The following is a 15,677-nucleotide window of genomic DNA, read 5'->3' on the forward strand; positions in this document are numbered from 1 at the left end:
TAAGACACAGAGAGGTGGCTGATCGTAACTGTCTGCCTGGAAAACACTGGCAGACGGTCCTTTGTGGTCGATCACCGTGCAAATAAACGAAGATTGTGACCAATGACCCAAGGTAACAGAGATTAGTTCAACATGTGAAGAAAGGGCTGTAGTGCGGGGGTTTGGTAAATCTACAGGAGTCAACCTTACCTCTGTCAGCTGATTTGCAGTGTACAGCAGATTAAAGCATTTAGCTGCTGGGACTCAAAATTCCTACACACGCTTTCACAAACACAGCCTCTCTTGCTCTCCCTCAGATGACAGACAGTAACAGTTCAAAGCCCAGGTGGCTGTCATCAGCGAATTGATTATTATTGTCAAAAGAAGGCTTTGCTTTATCCCTAGTGCATGGATCTGCACATCTGTTCTGTATGACAGATCCCACACATTTTCATATACGGTTCTATTCCACATGGATGTTCATTTTATGTTAAGTCTTTGAGTTTATACAAATTTTGCTGATTATTATACAGTCATTACTAATCTAATCTGCTAATCTTTATAAACTCCCAGTCTTCTCTAGTTTTTTTTCTTCCCTTTCCTGGGATTGGTAAAAAAGGCAAATTCTTTGGATGTTAATACCTACCTGGCAATGAAAACAGATTCTGATTGTAGACACAGTGTTCCAACATGGAGCCACTGTTCTCCACTATTCCTTTGCTGCAAGTAATCATAAATATAGCATACAGGAAATACAAACAGAAATTTCTAGAGTGAAATTGGTAAGATTTGTGTATTTAATACATAGTATAAAGTCTAGACTTGTAGTATAGCTTCCCATACATAAACCCCCTGCTGGTAGTCTGCCTCCCATTAACGTACACACTGGTCAAAAACCAACTGGAACTTGTACACTCAACCAAATTTTAAATATTTTCGTGAAAATGTGGTAAATTGCAGGGTTGTTCTCATTACTGTACAAACTAGGACAAAGCCACAGAATAATTTCCGCCTGGTAACCCTACAACACAGCCGCCAACCACACTGATTTTTCCCATTTGCTCTGCATGTAACAGAGTAGAAGAAGGTGGACAAAAAGTCGGCTTTTTTCCTCACCGTCAGGTCGGGATTGTCGCTGTCACAATGGTTTACGGCTCGTATGACACCGGACCTCCAGGGCCAGCGAGCGATGTCGCCGATTTCAGGCGGCTTGTCCCCGCTGACACAGAGGAACCGCTTCCCGACCAGCTCCGGCCGAGCCTCGACTGCCATGGTCCTCGGCTGGTCCGAACGAATCCCCCCGCGAAAAAACTTCCCGACAACGACGCCCCTACAAACCTGTCATTTACGACATTAAATCTGCGCTAGAAAAGTCCAATGTTACAAAGAAAAAAAGAGAGAAGTTATTTGTAGTTAAAAGCTGAAAAAGCAACCCGGGGGATTTAAATGTGTAGCAGTCTCCACCCGCTCCAGCGTCAGTCTCCTTTCTCTCTACTGAAAAAAAACACTGGAACACTAGACCGCATCACCACCGCCGTCCACACTCGTGTCTTTCCGCTGGATCCCATGGCATTCACGGAGCCGCAACACGCGTGTCTCCCTCCGCTCCATTGAAACATTCAGATGCACTATTTTTACAAAGAGACTGGTCGTTCTTGTTTAACTGCCACTTAAACAGTTAAACGTTAATTAACTGTTAATTAATTCGAGTGTAATAATAACATAGAAATGCTATTACAAAAGTGCTATTCTATTTAAATATCAATACTGCTGATATTCGAGTATGTGTTTGACTTATGTTGTAAACATTGTTTTTATATCATATACAAAGAAAGTATTGCTATTTTATTTTCTTAAGTATTTTAATATTTATTTAGGGTATAAAAAAACATCTCATTTGAAAAAACATCCAATCATTTTAAATAAATCATCTAACACTTCCTATGGTTACAGGAACTTTGTACAGAATGCTTTGTTGGTCACCAGGGATTGCAACCCTTGGATTGTTTTTCTACATTTCTTTTTTTAGTTATTTGACTGCTTATGAGTCAAAATATCTACCAGGGTATAAAATGGACCCAGTAGGTGGCAGTAATGTAACTGAAATTATACAGCACTGCTTTAAACCCAAAGAAGAAGAAATAAGGCAGCTAGAATGCAACATCAGCCTTGTTTAACCAAGTCATTAATAAATATGTCAAATGAAAAAAAATTTAACATAATTTTAGGTGTAAATGTAGGTGTAATCTCTTGGAAGGTGGTGTGTCATTATGGGACAGAATTTGTTATCCATATGGCCATAAAAGAGTAATTAATTTAGTTTATTCATGATTTTACTCTGGTCTGTCTGTTATATTAAAAAGTGTGGATTGTATTCTTTATGTTTTTGCCAGCCCTGGGCCATAAAAGAAGTGAGACAGAAAGAGAATCAGTGAGCACAAGACCAAAGTAGATGAGTTGAACAACACAAGCGAGAGTGTGTCTTCACTTCACATGCAATACTATTGTACAATGTTTACAGACGTGTATGTGCGGAGTGGGTCTTAAGGACAGTGTTTGTGTGCAAAGCCAGTAGAAAGCAATCAGCCTGGAGCGACCTCTGGGGTGGGACACGAAAGGAGGAGGAGGATGAAGAAACTCAGACATGGAATGACCTGAGAAGAGATGCAGGGAAGAGGATTAATCAAAGAGCAAAAGAAAGTCTGGCAGAGTACAATGCAAGAAAGAGGAAGAGAAAGAAGAAAAGTCGTTGAGCATTGCGGTGTAATAATGGTAGAATACAAAAATGAAACAAGTGACAGGAAAATCCTCCAGGTTTAAATGGAGAAGTGAAAATGTACAACATTTACAAATCATCTAATTTACACACTGTTAAATGAGTTAGTGAGGATGGCAAATATACCTGTTCTACTTTTAAAGGCAGACATTAAAACCTCTTCAATGCTGTTGTTCTGGTTTGTTGAACATTTCAACCTAATGGAGTTGCTGGTTTGTGCAACGTGCTGACATTTTGAGATGGGAGCTTGTGTATTTGTTAAACCTAAAGACTTTAAGTGAATTTAAATATATTAGGCTGGTCCCTGTCTTTTGGAGCAGTTGTTACACTGTATGTATTTTATGATTGAACCTATAGAATACACATTAGGCGGCTAGAGTGTGATGGGCAACATAAGCTGTGTTAACTTGGGACACGTGGATTTGAATCCCAACATTGTGGGTAGTAGAGGAGCTTCCTGGACCACTAACTTTTTAATGCATGTTCATTTATTTGGTTGGTTGCTCAAAAAGAACCAAAAAATATTGTTGATATGTTTTAGGAGGGTGTTTACACTACAAAAGCATCCACATTTGGTCTTAAGGTTAGGGTTAGTCAATAATAAAAACTGCTCAGCAAACATTGTGACATACACTAAGGAGGGAAACAGTAGGCTACCAGTTGCGTCCAGAATCACCATAATTCTAATGGCAATTCTTTTTTGGAAATGATTCATAATCACGTGTCAACATCATACAGTTGCTGATGCTTTCTCAATGCCGGCTGCCTATTCTTCTCTGATCTATGGCCTAATGTTTTGACCAGAAAGCTAGTCCTCATTACACAATGTCTGCTTGATCCTTCTCTGTAAACACAGAGATGGTTGTGCATAAAAAAATCCATGAAGATCAAATGTGTTTGAAATACTCAAACCAGTCTATTTGGAACCTAAAACAATCCCATGTACATAACCTTCACTGTCCATTTCTGAAGGTTGATTTGAACAGAAGGTAGTGTTTACCATGTGCATTTGATATGTTGCCTTACAGTATAAGGACAGTTTACCTATTTGCTATAACAACCAGCTAATCAGATGCATTTGATGAAGTGAACAGAGTGTGCTTATTTTGTTTCATATCTTTTATATAAGGAAAAACATTTATATTTGAAGTAACATTGATTGATGTTTTGAACATCTTGACAATCTTATGATCTTGTGTGATACTGTTTACTGTAAGGCTACTGCTGATAACCGTGGTAGATACTCTGTAAGGAGATGTGTTCTGTTCAGTTTTCATCTGCTGGTGCTGCCCCAGACAAGCTGTGTGACCAGGGAGGCTCCAGTGGGAATCTACCTCACACTGCTGCACACCGCAATAGCTGCCTTCATGAATAGCAAGTAGCTATGCAATCCAATCCAACCCCCCTGTCTCCTACACACACACATGCGCACAAACACACACACACACACACACACACATATGTACAGATGTGCACATGCACACAGTGACAATGAAGCAATACTGCATGTGTATGCATACATGCACATCTCCGACAGCTTCACATGCACAGGTTCAACCCTGTTTTTTGTGCTTACATATGATTATCAACACACACACACACACACACAGATGTGCATTCACACACAGAGTTTGTACAAATGCACAGATGGGGTTTGTGTCTGCCAAATGCCATGTATGGAAACCTGTAATGAATATGATTACATCCTAAGGACTGGTGTGTTTTGCATAATGAGCAAGACAAACAAAGTCAACTGTATTTGGTTTCTTATTCCAGTGTTTTCCAGAAAACACTTGATGAGCGCAGTCACTTGTGTTTTTTAATTGTATAAAGACAGAATGTATTGTATATGCTGCATTTGTTTTGTGTTTTGTGCACAAAATAAAGCATGTTAGCCACTGTATTTATGCAGTCTTATATATGACAGTAAAATGATTCACACATTGACTATCAACAATATAGTAAGTGTATAAAAATAAATCTAAATCCAAGGTTTAGATTTGGGTGTAAATGACTCCTGATTAATATGCAAAATTAAATAGAAAAAAAAAGTTTAAGCAGAAATTCAATGAAAAAGTTCAGTTAATTCAGTTGTAACTGACAACATATATGCATATTTATAGTGTTCCCATAAGGGCCTTTCCTTACTGAGGCTACCATCTTCATCATCATCACCATCACGTTTCTACAGATGAAAACATTATCTAAAGGGTGACTGCTGTCAGACCAGCAGTCTATTTTAAACCACATTGGCTGAAAACAACCAGACACAATAACATTGTTAAAGGGAAACTGTAGTCTGCAAAAAATGTGGAAATCCGATCGATAGATAGATAGATATTAGTAATATATTTATACACAGAATATTAGTTATAAATATGCATATATATATATACATATAGATATACATATATACACATGTACATACGCCCACATTTAAATTTTATTTTAATCATAGATATAGATCTGCATATATACATTATATATACACACACAGTACATACACATATACATCTATATATACATACACATGTACAGTCATACACATACATAAGCATTGTGCAAGCAAATCTATACACATATACATAAACATATACTTAAAATAGAAAATAGAAATATAATGGTATATTGAAATATAATATCAATGTAAATCGAATGTCTTCCTCAACAACAGCAGCAAAATCCACCGAGTCTCATCTGCTCTCGCTCGTTGGCTGCGAGGCGCCACGATTCCACAGCAGTCCAATGACAGAGCAGGTCGATGAGTTTAAATTTCCATCGCCTTCATTACGTGAGGCAGTCACATGATGTCCCAAGACTAGCCAATCAAAGCTCTTGTTTGTTGTAAACAGACTACACTGACCAATTAAAGCTTCGGAAGGCTGTTCTTTCCTGTTGACGTCACTGACATTTGAGCAGGACAGCTTTGATGCCAGAAACTGGAGTTACTGTTGGACAGAGAAGGAAGAGGAGGAAACCTGCAGAGACTAAGTGACTGCAACAAAACAATAGGCCTCACGTTGGACACATTCTAGTTGTAGCTACAATGATAGAAAAATGAGACATGTCTTTTACCTGATATCCGTGGAAAAGTAGTCGTAGTTTTTCGGGTTACGAAGTTGGGGCTCCGTGGTTACGGGCAATTGCTCTTGACATTATCACCGGGACTGTCTCCTTCCGCTGCCACAGCCAGTCACCACAAAAACAACAGCCATGGTGTCTTGGATCATTTCCAGAAGTGTTGTGTAAGTATAGACAACATTTAACATTAGAAAAATGGTTCTTAGACAGTAATTTTCGAGATCGGAAAGATTGTAAGGGAGTTAGCGTTGTTAGCTTACCTTGCTAACACCGTTGTGTGGCTTAGAAATAGCCCCATACTTTATATCTTAGTATCCTGAAACGCATATTTACTCTTAATGGATAGATCTGAAATTATATAAATAATCAATGTTCTTTCTTGTAACATATGTAGTCATGTACAGGTAGATTGGTCTTGTTGGATGCTTTGCTGTTGTCTATGTGAAGCTAACAGGTTTGTTTACGGCATGACTCATGAACATGCTTCCTGCTGGTGAGTCAACAAGAACAATATAAACGTGTCCTGCTAAAGGCCTTTTCATGCCCTAACATGTTCAGTCGCTAAAGGAGTGTCAGGTACAGCTGTCATCGTAAGGTTATTTATGGCCAGCACTACCCTAAATAAGCGGACAAGTCATGCATTGTTAGGACACGAGAAAGACGCACTCAAGAATGGAGTCAAGTGCATTCATGTGTTTGGTTACGCCGTTGCCTAGTTATCCTTTGTCCTGCATCATAAACCAATTGAGGTTAAGGCAGAGAAATTCATCGATTCAGGTTTAGTACAGCTTGCAGGGAAAATATATGCTCAATATTTATTGACTGAACAGCACACATTTATATAACTTTTCTAGTCATGTTGCAACTTTCTTTTGTGTCTGTACAGTGTGTTTCTAGAGCAACAGTTATACAACTAATGCTTGAGGTGAAATGGAGGATAGGAATGCAGTGAAATGTGCAGATGGGAGTGGTAGAGAGAACAGATAGGCTCACGCCTCATGCATTTTTCAAATGCAGACTTTCTTAGTGGATAACTTCCTTGTCTGAAAGTCCTCTAACTACCAGCAGCTTTGATGTGAAGGTGCATAACTGTGTCACTTGTTGCACTTTGGTCAGTGTTGACAGGTTGGTCTGCTGTTGTTTACAAAACCACCAAGAGTTGTTTTTGCAGGAATAGAATATCATGTTCCTATATCAAGTTGTTTACCTTATCAAGCTGGCATAGGTGACGTGGACCCTGTTCATGTTTATCTTCTGAAATTCAGTATGCAAGAAACAAATATATTATAATAAAATATTAGGTTAGACATTATGTCAGCAACTTTTACACCGTGGGATGAAAATATAGATGGATAGATTTAATACAAAGTGTGGATTCTATTTTAAGTCTGAAGAAGGACGTTAAATTATTCGGGATGTCCCAGACAGAACGATTATTTTGGCTATTTCCTTGTAAGGAATCTGTAGTGTTGGCAGGAGCATAGCTTTAGGAATGAAAACGAGCAGATACAGAGCCGAACCTGAATACTTTTATGGCAGCGGCCAGTTTGCTTTGATACTGAAGTATGTCAGAGCTGCCTCGTCATTCTATACCATGTTCAGGTTCAACAGACCATCACTCCACCCAGCAGCTTCTTGTCAGAAAGGCAAACAAGTTAAAAGGATCTGTGCACGTTTGGATCTGTGCAGTGTCTGTTCCTGTTTTTCTAAGCATAGCTGGAACAGAGCATGAAAGGACCTCAGTCTTGCATTATTTCCAGCACTAGTAATAAATCATGGAGCAGAGAGTTGTTCCTTGTTTATATTTACTCTAAAAATACTTAGGTGCTGAATCAAGAGTATGATTTGTCTCCATGTTAAAAACGAAATGTCACAGCAAAGACAGTGTCTGTTGTGTTTGTACATACGTACCTACATTTACAGTATGTAGTTATATACGTACGAGGTCCAGGTCATCTTAGTTACAGAACAGCTCTCAATCTCACTGTCCATTCATGAACTAGCTCTCACCACGCTTTGTTTTCTATTTAACTACAAATAGAACTGAAGTTCAATTCAGAAAATTTTGTTTAAATTCTAAAATGGACAAGAAAAGGAGACACAATGTTGTCTTAAGAAAGGCTTAAAACTAGCAGATTGATTTTTAGAAACATTTTTTTGTTATTGTACTCTAAAGTCAGAAGTGGCACTGTTTCCAATAGACTTGCAGTCATATGGAGTTACTTCTGGAATCAGCGAAACCTCTTCAATGTACTTCTAGCCTTGATATCAAGTGAATGGATAATCAATGTGACAACTCTAAAGTAACCTAATACATGAACACTGCCAAAAACAGAACAGTATTACTGTGACACAGACAGGTCAGGTTGTAGTAAAATGATCTTTATTTTACCTATTTTACCTTACAATTGATATTATATGGAAGAGTCTTGGCTGAAGAAATTCTTTTCATTTTATTTTATTAAATAAATATTAAAATATTGCTTAAACTTTTTTAAACATACTTAGATTTCCGAGAACTGCAATGGTAGTTTAAATGATCTATATTTCCCTATGAAGAAAGACTGTGGAAAGGAGTCGACCTGGACTATAACCAGGTCCATTTGCTGTAGCAGCATTTCTCTCAACAATCCTCCCTCTGTGTTTTTAGGGGAAAAGTCGTGTAATCAAATTCTTATTCCTAAAGCTCAAACCAGATGGTGAGAGCTCGAATCTTGGAGATCACTAGATTATTTTCCCCCTTTGCCTTTGCCTCTCTGTGAATTTCTGTTTTTATTTCTCTCTCTCTCTCTCTCTTTAACTCTCTCTCTAACTCTCTCAATCTTTCTCCCTTTTCTCTCTATCGCTCTAGTCTTCCTGTCCTCCTCCTCCTCCCTCCATCTGGTTGTTGGTGGTTTATGGTGTCATGAAACCGGGGAAATTGACCTGCAGCTCAGAGTCAAAGCCCATCTAAAGAGCATGGGGTTATTTTCTCAGCTGCAAACAGAGAAAGAGGGGGAGAGGGTGTTGAAACGAGAAGAAGGGAAATAGAGAGATGGTAGTTTTGGAATGAAAAAGGGGCCCTGCTTTTCACTAAATTGTTTCAAGAACATTTTACTGCATGCCCAGTTTCTTTTGTGTGCCTTTTGTTCTATGGGGAAAATGTCTCTATTTGTTTCAAGCAAGAAGCAAAGAAAGGAAGAGATGGGAATTTAGGACCATGGAAGAATATAAAACTGTCAAAAGATGTAGTAATTGAAAGGTCACGCTTGTGAGGCTTAATACTTTCCTGGCACCAAATAAGTCATGTGCTGGAGACTTTAGATTGCCAATGCTAGTGCAAGGTATGTCTCTGTTTCTTTTCTATTCCTTTTTAACTGAGGTTAGCTCAGTCTGCATTAATGGTCTCAGAGGGTTCCTCCAAACCTCACGTTATGTTAAAAACAGCTTGAGCTAAAACACTGTCTGATAACTGCTAGTAGTCCAGTGGTTCCCAACATGGTGGCTGGATTATCCCCAAGGAGTTGCGGTATTATCCGTACCCATGCCAGAGAATGGAAACTGCACTGATTCCACAGTGTGGACACACAGTGTCCAGCCTGCCACTGTTGCCCATGCAGCCAAACTTGGTATTTACTATCCTTGTACTTGCACTGACAACCCCTTTCTCGTCCTGACACATGCTATCCTACAAGATGGACAACATTAATTCATACAGACATCTTCATGTGTCATTGAAAGAGGTGAATAGATCATTTACACACAAAATACTTTGTCTTCTGAAGTATTGTTCCCATCATTGCTGTGAATGTAGCAGAGTGAGCAGAAATAACAAAGAGATATAGACATGGGGAATTTTGGAGCTTTGGCAGCTCTGCTGTTTCTATAGCAACAGTAGGAAAATAAACCTCTGTGGTTGCTGGCAACTTGCCTACCGCTCATGGAACTCTGGGCGGGCGAGTGTCTGAATACGAGGCTGCACAAAGTCAGCATCTGTATGTTTGGTTGCTATTGTGTGAAATTGTTCTTCGTATCTTATAGGTTTATGTTAGGCAGAGGGGTCTGTGCTCCTTTTTGAGTACAATGCAGTTTCTTTCTGCAACCAATGCAATAGTTCTGTGCCTGCTATGTGGATGCAAACCCCACCTTGTTAGAGAGTTCCCATACTTCATTCATTATCTGACTGGGTGTGACAACCAGGTAATTAGTCAACATTATGTCACATAAATGTATTTTTAACGCAAATTAATCATGAAGAAATTCATTGCAAGTGAATAGTGAAGCTGATGCTCTGCTGTATCCTTTCACAGTCTGTGGATTGCAGGTGTATGTTGAATAAAACTACTTGTTTTGCCCATACCTTGCTGTCATATGTCCATCTTAAAGCCCCCAAACCCATGGGCAGTAGTTGGATTGTGACAGATTAAGTGACATGAAATACGTGCCTCATTCTCTCTCCAACAGCGAGTGCTCAAATGCCATTTTCATTATTACAGTGTCCAAAATGCTGCATTAATTGTCTTAGACACTAATGTGTTTGTCAAAGTGAGTCATCATTGGGTTGATATGTTGTAGTCTGGTCATGGACCTGATAAGGTCTAAGGATTTATTGACACCGAAGTCTCCCTTGAGGGGAAACTCCACCAATGTAACACAACAAAACACTGTTTCTAGGCCGGGGAATACTGCAGCATCTGAGCACAAAGGCTCGTATAAGCCCACAGTGGGAGTAGTGTGAACCCACTTAAATATTTTTTTTTCTTGACTCAATCCTTTTATCACTATCTCTTTGATTTGTTGGTCACATAATGGACTAAAATCCTTGAAACTTAAACACAGCTTATCATTACTGTTCAAGCTGCTCCTGTATGTCAGTGATAAACTGTGCCACTGGAAAATTGAAGGTCAGAAAGTACAATACAAGATAAAATTGACTGAAACTAATATTGGCAGCAAGTGAAGCTTTCAAAAGCAGAGAAAAGGGCATTTATTGACAATCTGTTGGCAGCAGAACATCATATCAGCAGAGACATTGTAGGCTACATTTTAAGAGTCTAACTTTTCATGCAAAATTAATTAAAAGTTTTAGTTTTTGAATGGGGAGGTGCAAGCTGTAAACCTTTTCATCCTTCTGTCGTCTTTGTGTTTTAGTTGTACTTAGTGCTTAGATGTCTCCTTGTACTTATAATAGTTGCTTGGTCTTAATGAAACTATAACCTATTAAGTCTTTCGAACTGCTTAGAAATGCATTGGTTCCTTCTGTTTCAAAAATGGAAAAATTGACAATGGGATCAAAAACAGTCCTGATCAGTTCAACAGTTTAAACACAGCCAAAGTTTACTACATTTTGAAGCATTAATGTTTATTTTTACACGGCAAATACTGGGTATGCAAGTGAAAATGAGTATTGAAAGCTGCTGTGGATCTGGCACAAAACCAAGGGTCACATTACCCCCAGCCACTGCTACAGAAAATTACTGAGGAAACATTGAGTCATTGTCTTGTGTTCCAGTGGTTTCTGAAACTCTGGGTCAGTACATCAACATCAAATCATTGCAGGATATAAATAAGTCCCCAGGTTGTTCGAGCTGCAACAGATGCTGCCTTTTAAGTGGAAAATCGCAATTTTGTATGTAAACCTCAAGTTTGCATTGACAATTATACTGAACAGCCTTTTTGTTTTCCGTGTGTAACCTATTATACATGTGTACAGGAAAACTGTTGTGACTGTGGAAATCAAATCACAGTTGCGGAGACAAACGGAGGGGGTTCAAATGTACTTTGATGGTACATGACTTAAACGGCTATTGCACTAAAGCCTATATCCATGTGCTATGTATTTTTTCCCCTCAGTTCTGTGTATTTTCACATTCACACCGTATTTCTGGTCACATTCAGCAAAGATCTTACAATAATGCTTTTTTTGTTTAGATGTTTATGAGTACAAAGAACATCACAGTACAGTGGAACCTCGAGATACAAGGATATTCCATTTCAGGACTGAGCTCGTAACTCGGGGTGCTCGTATCTCAAATATTTTTTTCCCACAAGAAATAACAGAAAAAAATTTGGTGCAGCCCTTAAACTCCCTTATTAGAGCTAATACCAATGGAAAAAACATTTTTAATTGCTATAGAGACATAGACACACAATAAATTATAGTATATAAGAAATCCTGTGATATAAATTAAAATGTGGTTTTAATTATGAGTTCTTACTTCGAGACAGACAGTACAGTAGCGGCTAATGGAGGCATGTGTGGAGGAGGAGGAGGGAGGGAGGAAGGAAGGAAGGGAAGAGAAGAGAGTTGGCCCGTACGGAGACACTTGATTCCGTACCATACCTTACTTTCACCCTATGTAACTTACATAAATTTAGAATTAGTTCCGTACCATACCTTACACTTACCCTACGTAACTTACATAAATTTAGAAAGTTAACTTATGCGTTATTTATTGTTTTTTTACTTTTCTATTTATTTATTTTGCTTTTTTCGATTTGTATTCTTTCTTTAGTGGGCACCATGCTCATATTTATTTCATGCTTTATTTCCATGGTCATCATGCGTTTCTTCTTCTCACCACCATCCTTACCACTCACTCTCTTAGGACTCATCACTGTTATGAAGAGTAATGCACAAAATAGAGAGAACATCACGTAGATAACGCGAACACAATACGGAAGACATGGGAGATGTGTACGGAAGTTGACGAACACGTGAAGTGAACTAGTGAGGCGGAGTGGGCTGCTCCGAGTGCTCGGCCTCACTTGGCATCAGTGTCTGTAAGGCTTGCTCGTATCTTGGAATACTCGTATGTCGGGGTGCTCGTATCTCGAGGTTTCACTGTAGTTTCATTTAAAGTAACGGTTCTAAAAACAATATCTTTTATGTCTTCTGTCTCCACAGTCTGGTGTTCGGGACTCTGTATCCTGCATACTACTCTTACAAAGCAGTGAAGACTAAAAATGTCAAGGAATATGTAAGTACAAAGTTTTCATATGGAAGTGGTTCAACCCTTTGCTTTTTTTATGGACATTATGAACTACCACTAACACTAATACTTATTCAGGTCAGAGTTTGAGAGCAGTATTGCTTAGGTTAGTTGATTGGCTTATTTATTGTTTGACATTTAGATGCCTTTCTCCAAGAAGGATCTTTTTGTTTGCTTTTGTCTCGGGTTGAGCATTTCTAAGTGTTAACACATTAACAGCGGCACGATACGTTTCATACATTATCTTTTTTGTCATGACATTAATAATTAAAACCTTTAGGTTAACTGATAACTGGTTTAGGCTACATTATTGCAGTTGTTCTGCAACATCCAGTGTAGATAGGACAACCCCCCATGCCTTCTGGTCTTCTTTATTGACTACTGTACTACTACTATACACAACACCATAATGGGACTATTTTGGGGTTTATGGTGTAGAACCTAAAATAATTCCGCACATTAGTTCAAACTGTTCGTGGATTCCCTCTGGCGTTCCCTCATGCAGTATTTACGTCAGATGGCTGAGGCACTTTTAAGCTTTTGAAGTCATGTTTTATGGTTCAATTTAATCTTGAATCCTCCAAAGTTTATATAGATTTCAGATAAAAGTGACAGCAGCCCTCTTTCCAATTATCCAGGCTTTTTTTAAGTTGACACTAAGTACACGTTTATATAGGTTTAAGAGCATTAATGTGTTTTCTGGGTGAGGCTGGGTGACGAAACTAATAGCACTGAGAGTGAAATGGCAGCTGTCTGAGTTAGTAACACGTTCACATACTACTTTAACACCACAGCACCGGCAGCCTGCAACAGTAACACTGGCTTCACTCCTGTTTGCCTTCTCTGTGTTCTCATAGATTCTCTTTTCATTTGTTGTGTAATGCAACTGTGTTTTTGGAAGCACATGATTGGCACATTTTCTTAAAAATGTCTGTCAGGGAAGTCGATAAAATAGGTTAAAATTAGGATCACTAATACTTCAAACAGACCGAATCAAATGCCAATAAATGCTGAGGTATCACATGCTGACATTCTTATTCCTCAGACTAGTCATCTCCCAGCAGCCAACTCCAGGAAGAGCCCTGCTGGTTCCACGCTTCTTCCATTTCACAATTTTCAGCCCACTGAACTCCAGGGGACACTACAAGCTTTAGAAATGGTTTTGTAGTGCTGCCATACATTCCGCTTGGCTGAAATGTACGGCGAGTTGTTTGGATTTCATGGCAATCCAGAGAAGCAGTGCAAATTATATGACCTTATGTATTCATGTATGTCTGCCTTTCAAAACACCAGAACATATGGAGGATTATTTTAAAAAACATTAACTTTGGAAGATGTCCACCTGATAAATCCCCTTTGATAGAATTCTATTAGTTAGTTCTATCTGAAATAATATTTGTTGCCTTTAAAGGTGTTGCCTTGCAGCTACATTCACACTGTGCATATTTCATTTTATTTAAAAGCAATCCTTAAATTCAGCCCTTCAGTACTGCTCCTGGCCCTGTCAGGTTGGAAAACTGTTCCAGTCTGAATGGGCTGAAGCTGAGGAGACATTTGAAAACCGTGACAGCTGCCAACCCACATTTATGTCCTGATTGGGTCCCATCATTAAGTTAGGATTAAACTTGATTTTGTGTACAAGAAAAAGATCAGTGCTATTACTTTTCCACAAACAATTGTGTGTCTGTCGTCATCACAGCATGACGTGTCACATTGTTGGCTCTCTCAGAAAACACAGCATCTGTGGTAGGACATCCATCTTGTTGCACATAAATGTTAAGTGATGTTTAACCTAATCCAATCCAATTTAATGCTTTTAATGTACAAATGTAATCTCCTGTAAGTGTTCTTCGGTCTTGAGGCAGGAGTTACAGAAGTTCAATTTTAGAGGCAGGTCAACAAAAGAGTGAAAATAAGACTTTACTGACCTGTTTTTTTCATCCACCACCAGATGGCCCAGGTCTTGATCTGGTTCCAAATGTAAGAGTTGGAGCCAAAAATGTTTGCAGAGTGTGACTAAAATGCAAAACCGTCCATACATTTTGAGATGACTGATTCTGGTTTTTAATCAGGTGTGAATTCCTGATGCAGGGGCATCATTTACAGTATACATAAACCTGGATCCTCTCCTGACCCTCTGATGAACACTTTCTTCTGACTGAACTTTTACATTAAGCACACCCTCTTGCACGTATGTGGTTTTTATTTGAAAGTGCCCAGCACATTGATTAAACAGAGTAGTGCTTCAGCTGGAGCTAGCCAGGGGCTGCTTTTATATGATTAAGTTGCAGTGAATTCCTGCCAGGGGTTACATCAGTTCATCTAGAGTTGGCTCTGAAAATTCATTCCAGAGGCCCAGCCCTCTTTATTTTGTTTTCATTGCTTCAGTGTGTTTCTGTGGGAACGTGTGTCAGTGCAGTACAAGTGGGTACACGCTGACTGATGTGTGTCTCAGTCGGTGTCTCACTCTCACCTCCGGTTAAGAGCAGGGCCAACGAGCCAAACAACGTCCTCTCACTTCTTTCATACATTTATCCCATTCGTCTCTCACTCCATCCCATTACCAGCACTGGACATCACTCAGTGAGAACTAACATTGCTGTGTTCTGTAGCCTCGGCTGGCCCTCTGCTACCTCTTCACTGCTGACATCGAAATAATGAAGTGCTGAATGAGAGCAGTTAAAACTTCTGACCCCTCAGGCTATACTGTTTGACTCTGCTGTGTTTCAGATAAATGGGCTCCTGTGCTGAGCAGTCTGGATCCCAGTCTTAGCAGCAGCCTGCTAGTCTGGCAGCCCTTGTTCATAACGCTGAAACCACAGAAAGCAGCAGGAACCAAATATATATATATATATATACACATACATACA

At 39.1% G+C, this 15,677-nt stretch overlaps 2 protein-coding genes across 3 annotated transcripts in view; one reads left to right on the top strand and one right to left on the bottom strand.

Annotated features, from left to right (window-relative positions):
- jmjd1cb (jumonji domain containing 1Cb) overlaps positions 1-1,579 on the bottom strand; it is a 90,225-nt gene extending 88,646 nt beyond the window's left edge. For both annotated transcript variants that reach the window (XM_008314158.3, XM_008314157.3), the window contains exon 1: positions 1,096-1,579. In XM_008314158.3, the coding sequence (XP_008312380.1) occupies positions 1,096-1,251 (156 nt within the window). In that variant the 5' untranslated portion in view covers positions 1,252-1,579. The remainder of the gene's footprint in view (positions 1-1,095) is intronic.
- Positions 1,580-5,669: 4,090 nt separating this feature from the next.
- reep3b (receptor accessory protein 3b) overlaps positions 5,670-15,677 on the top strand; it is a 20,643-nt gene continuing 10,635 nt past the window's right edge. The window contains exons 1-2 of the mRNA XM_008314159.3: positions 5,670-6,000; positions 12,723-12,795. Of these exons, the coding sequence (XP_008312381.1) occupies positions 5,969-6,000; positions 12,723-12,795 (105 nt within the window). The 5' untranslated portion in view covers positions 5,670-5,968. The remainder of the gene's footprint in view (positions 6,001-12,722; positions 12,796-15,677) is intronic.

This window comes from Cynoglossus semilaevis, chromosome 8, assembly GCF_000523025.1.
Source record: "Cynoglossus semilaevis isolate Cse_v1.0 chromosome 8, Cse_v1.0, whole genome shotgun sequence".
In the NCBI taxonomy this organism is placed as follows: Eukaryota; Metazoa; Chordata; class Actinopteri; order Pleuronectiformes; family Cynoglossidae; genus Cynoglossus; species Cynoglossus semilaevis.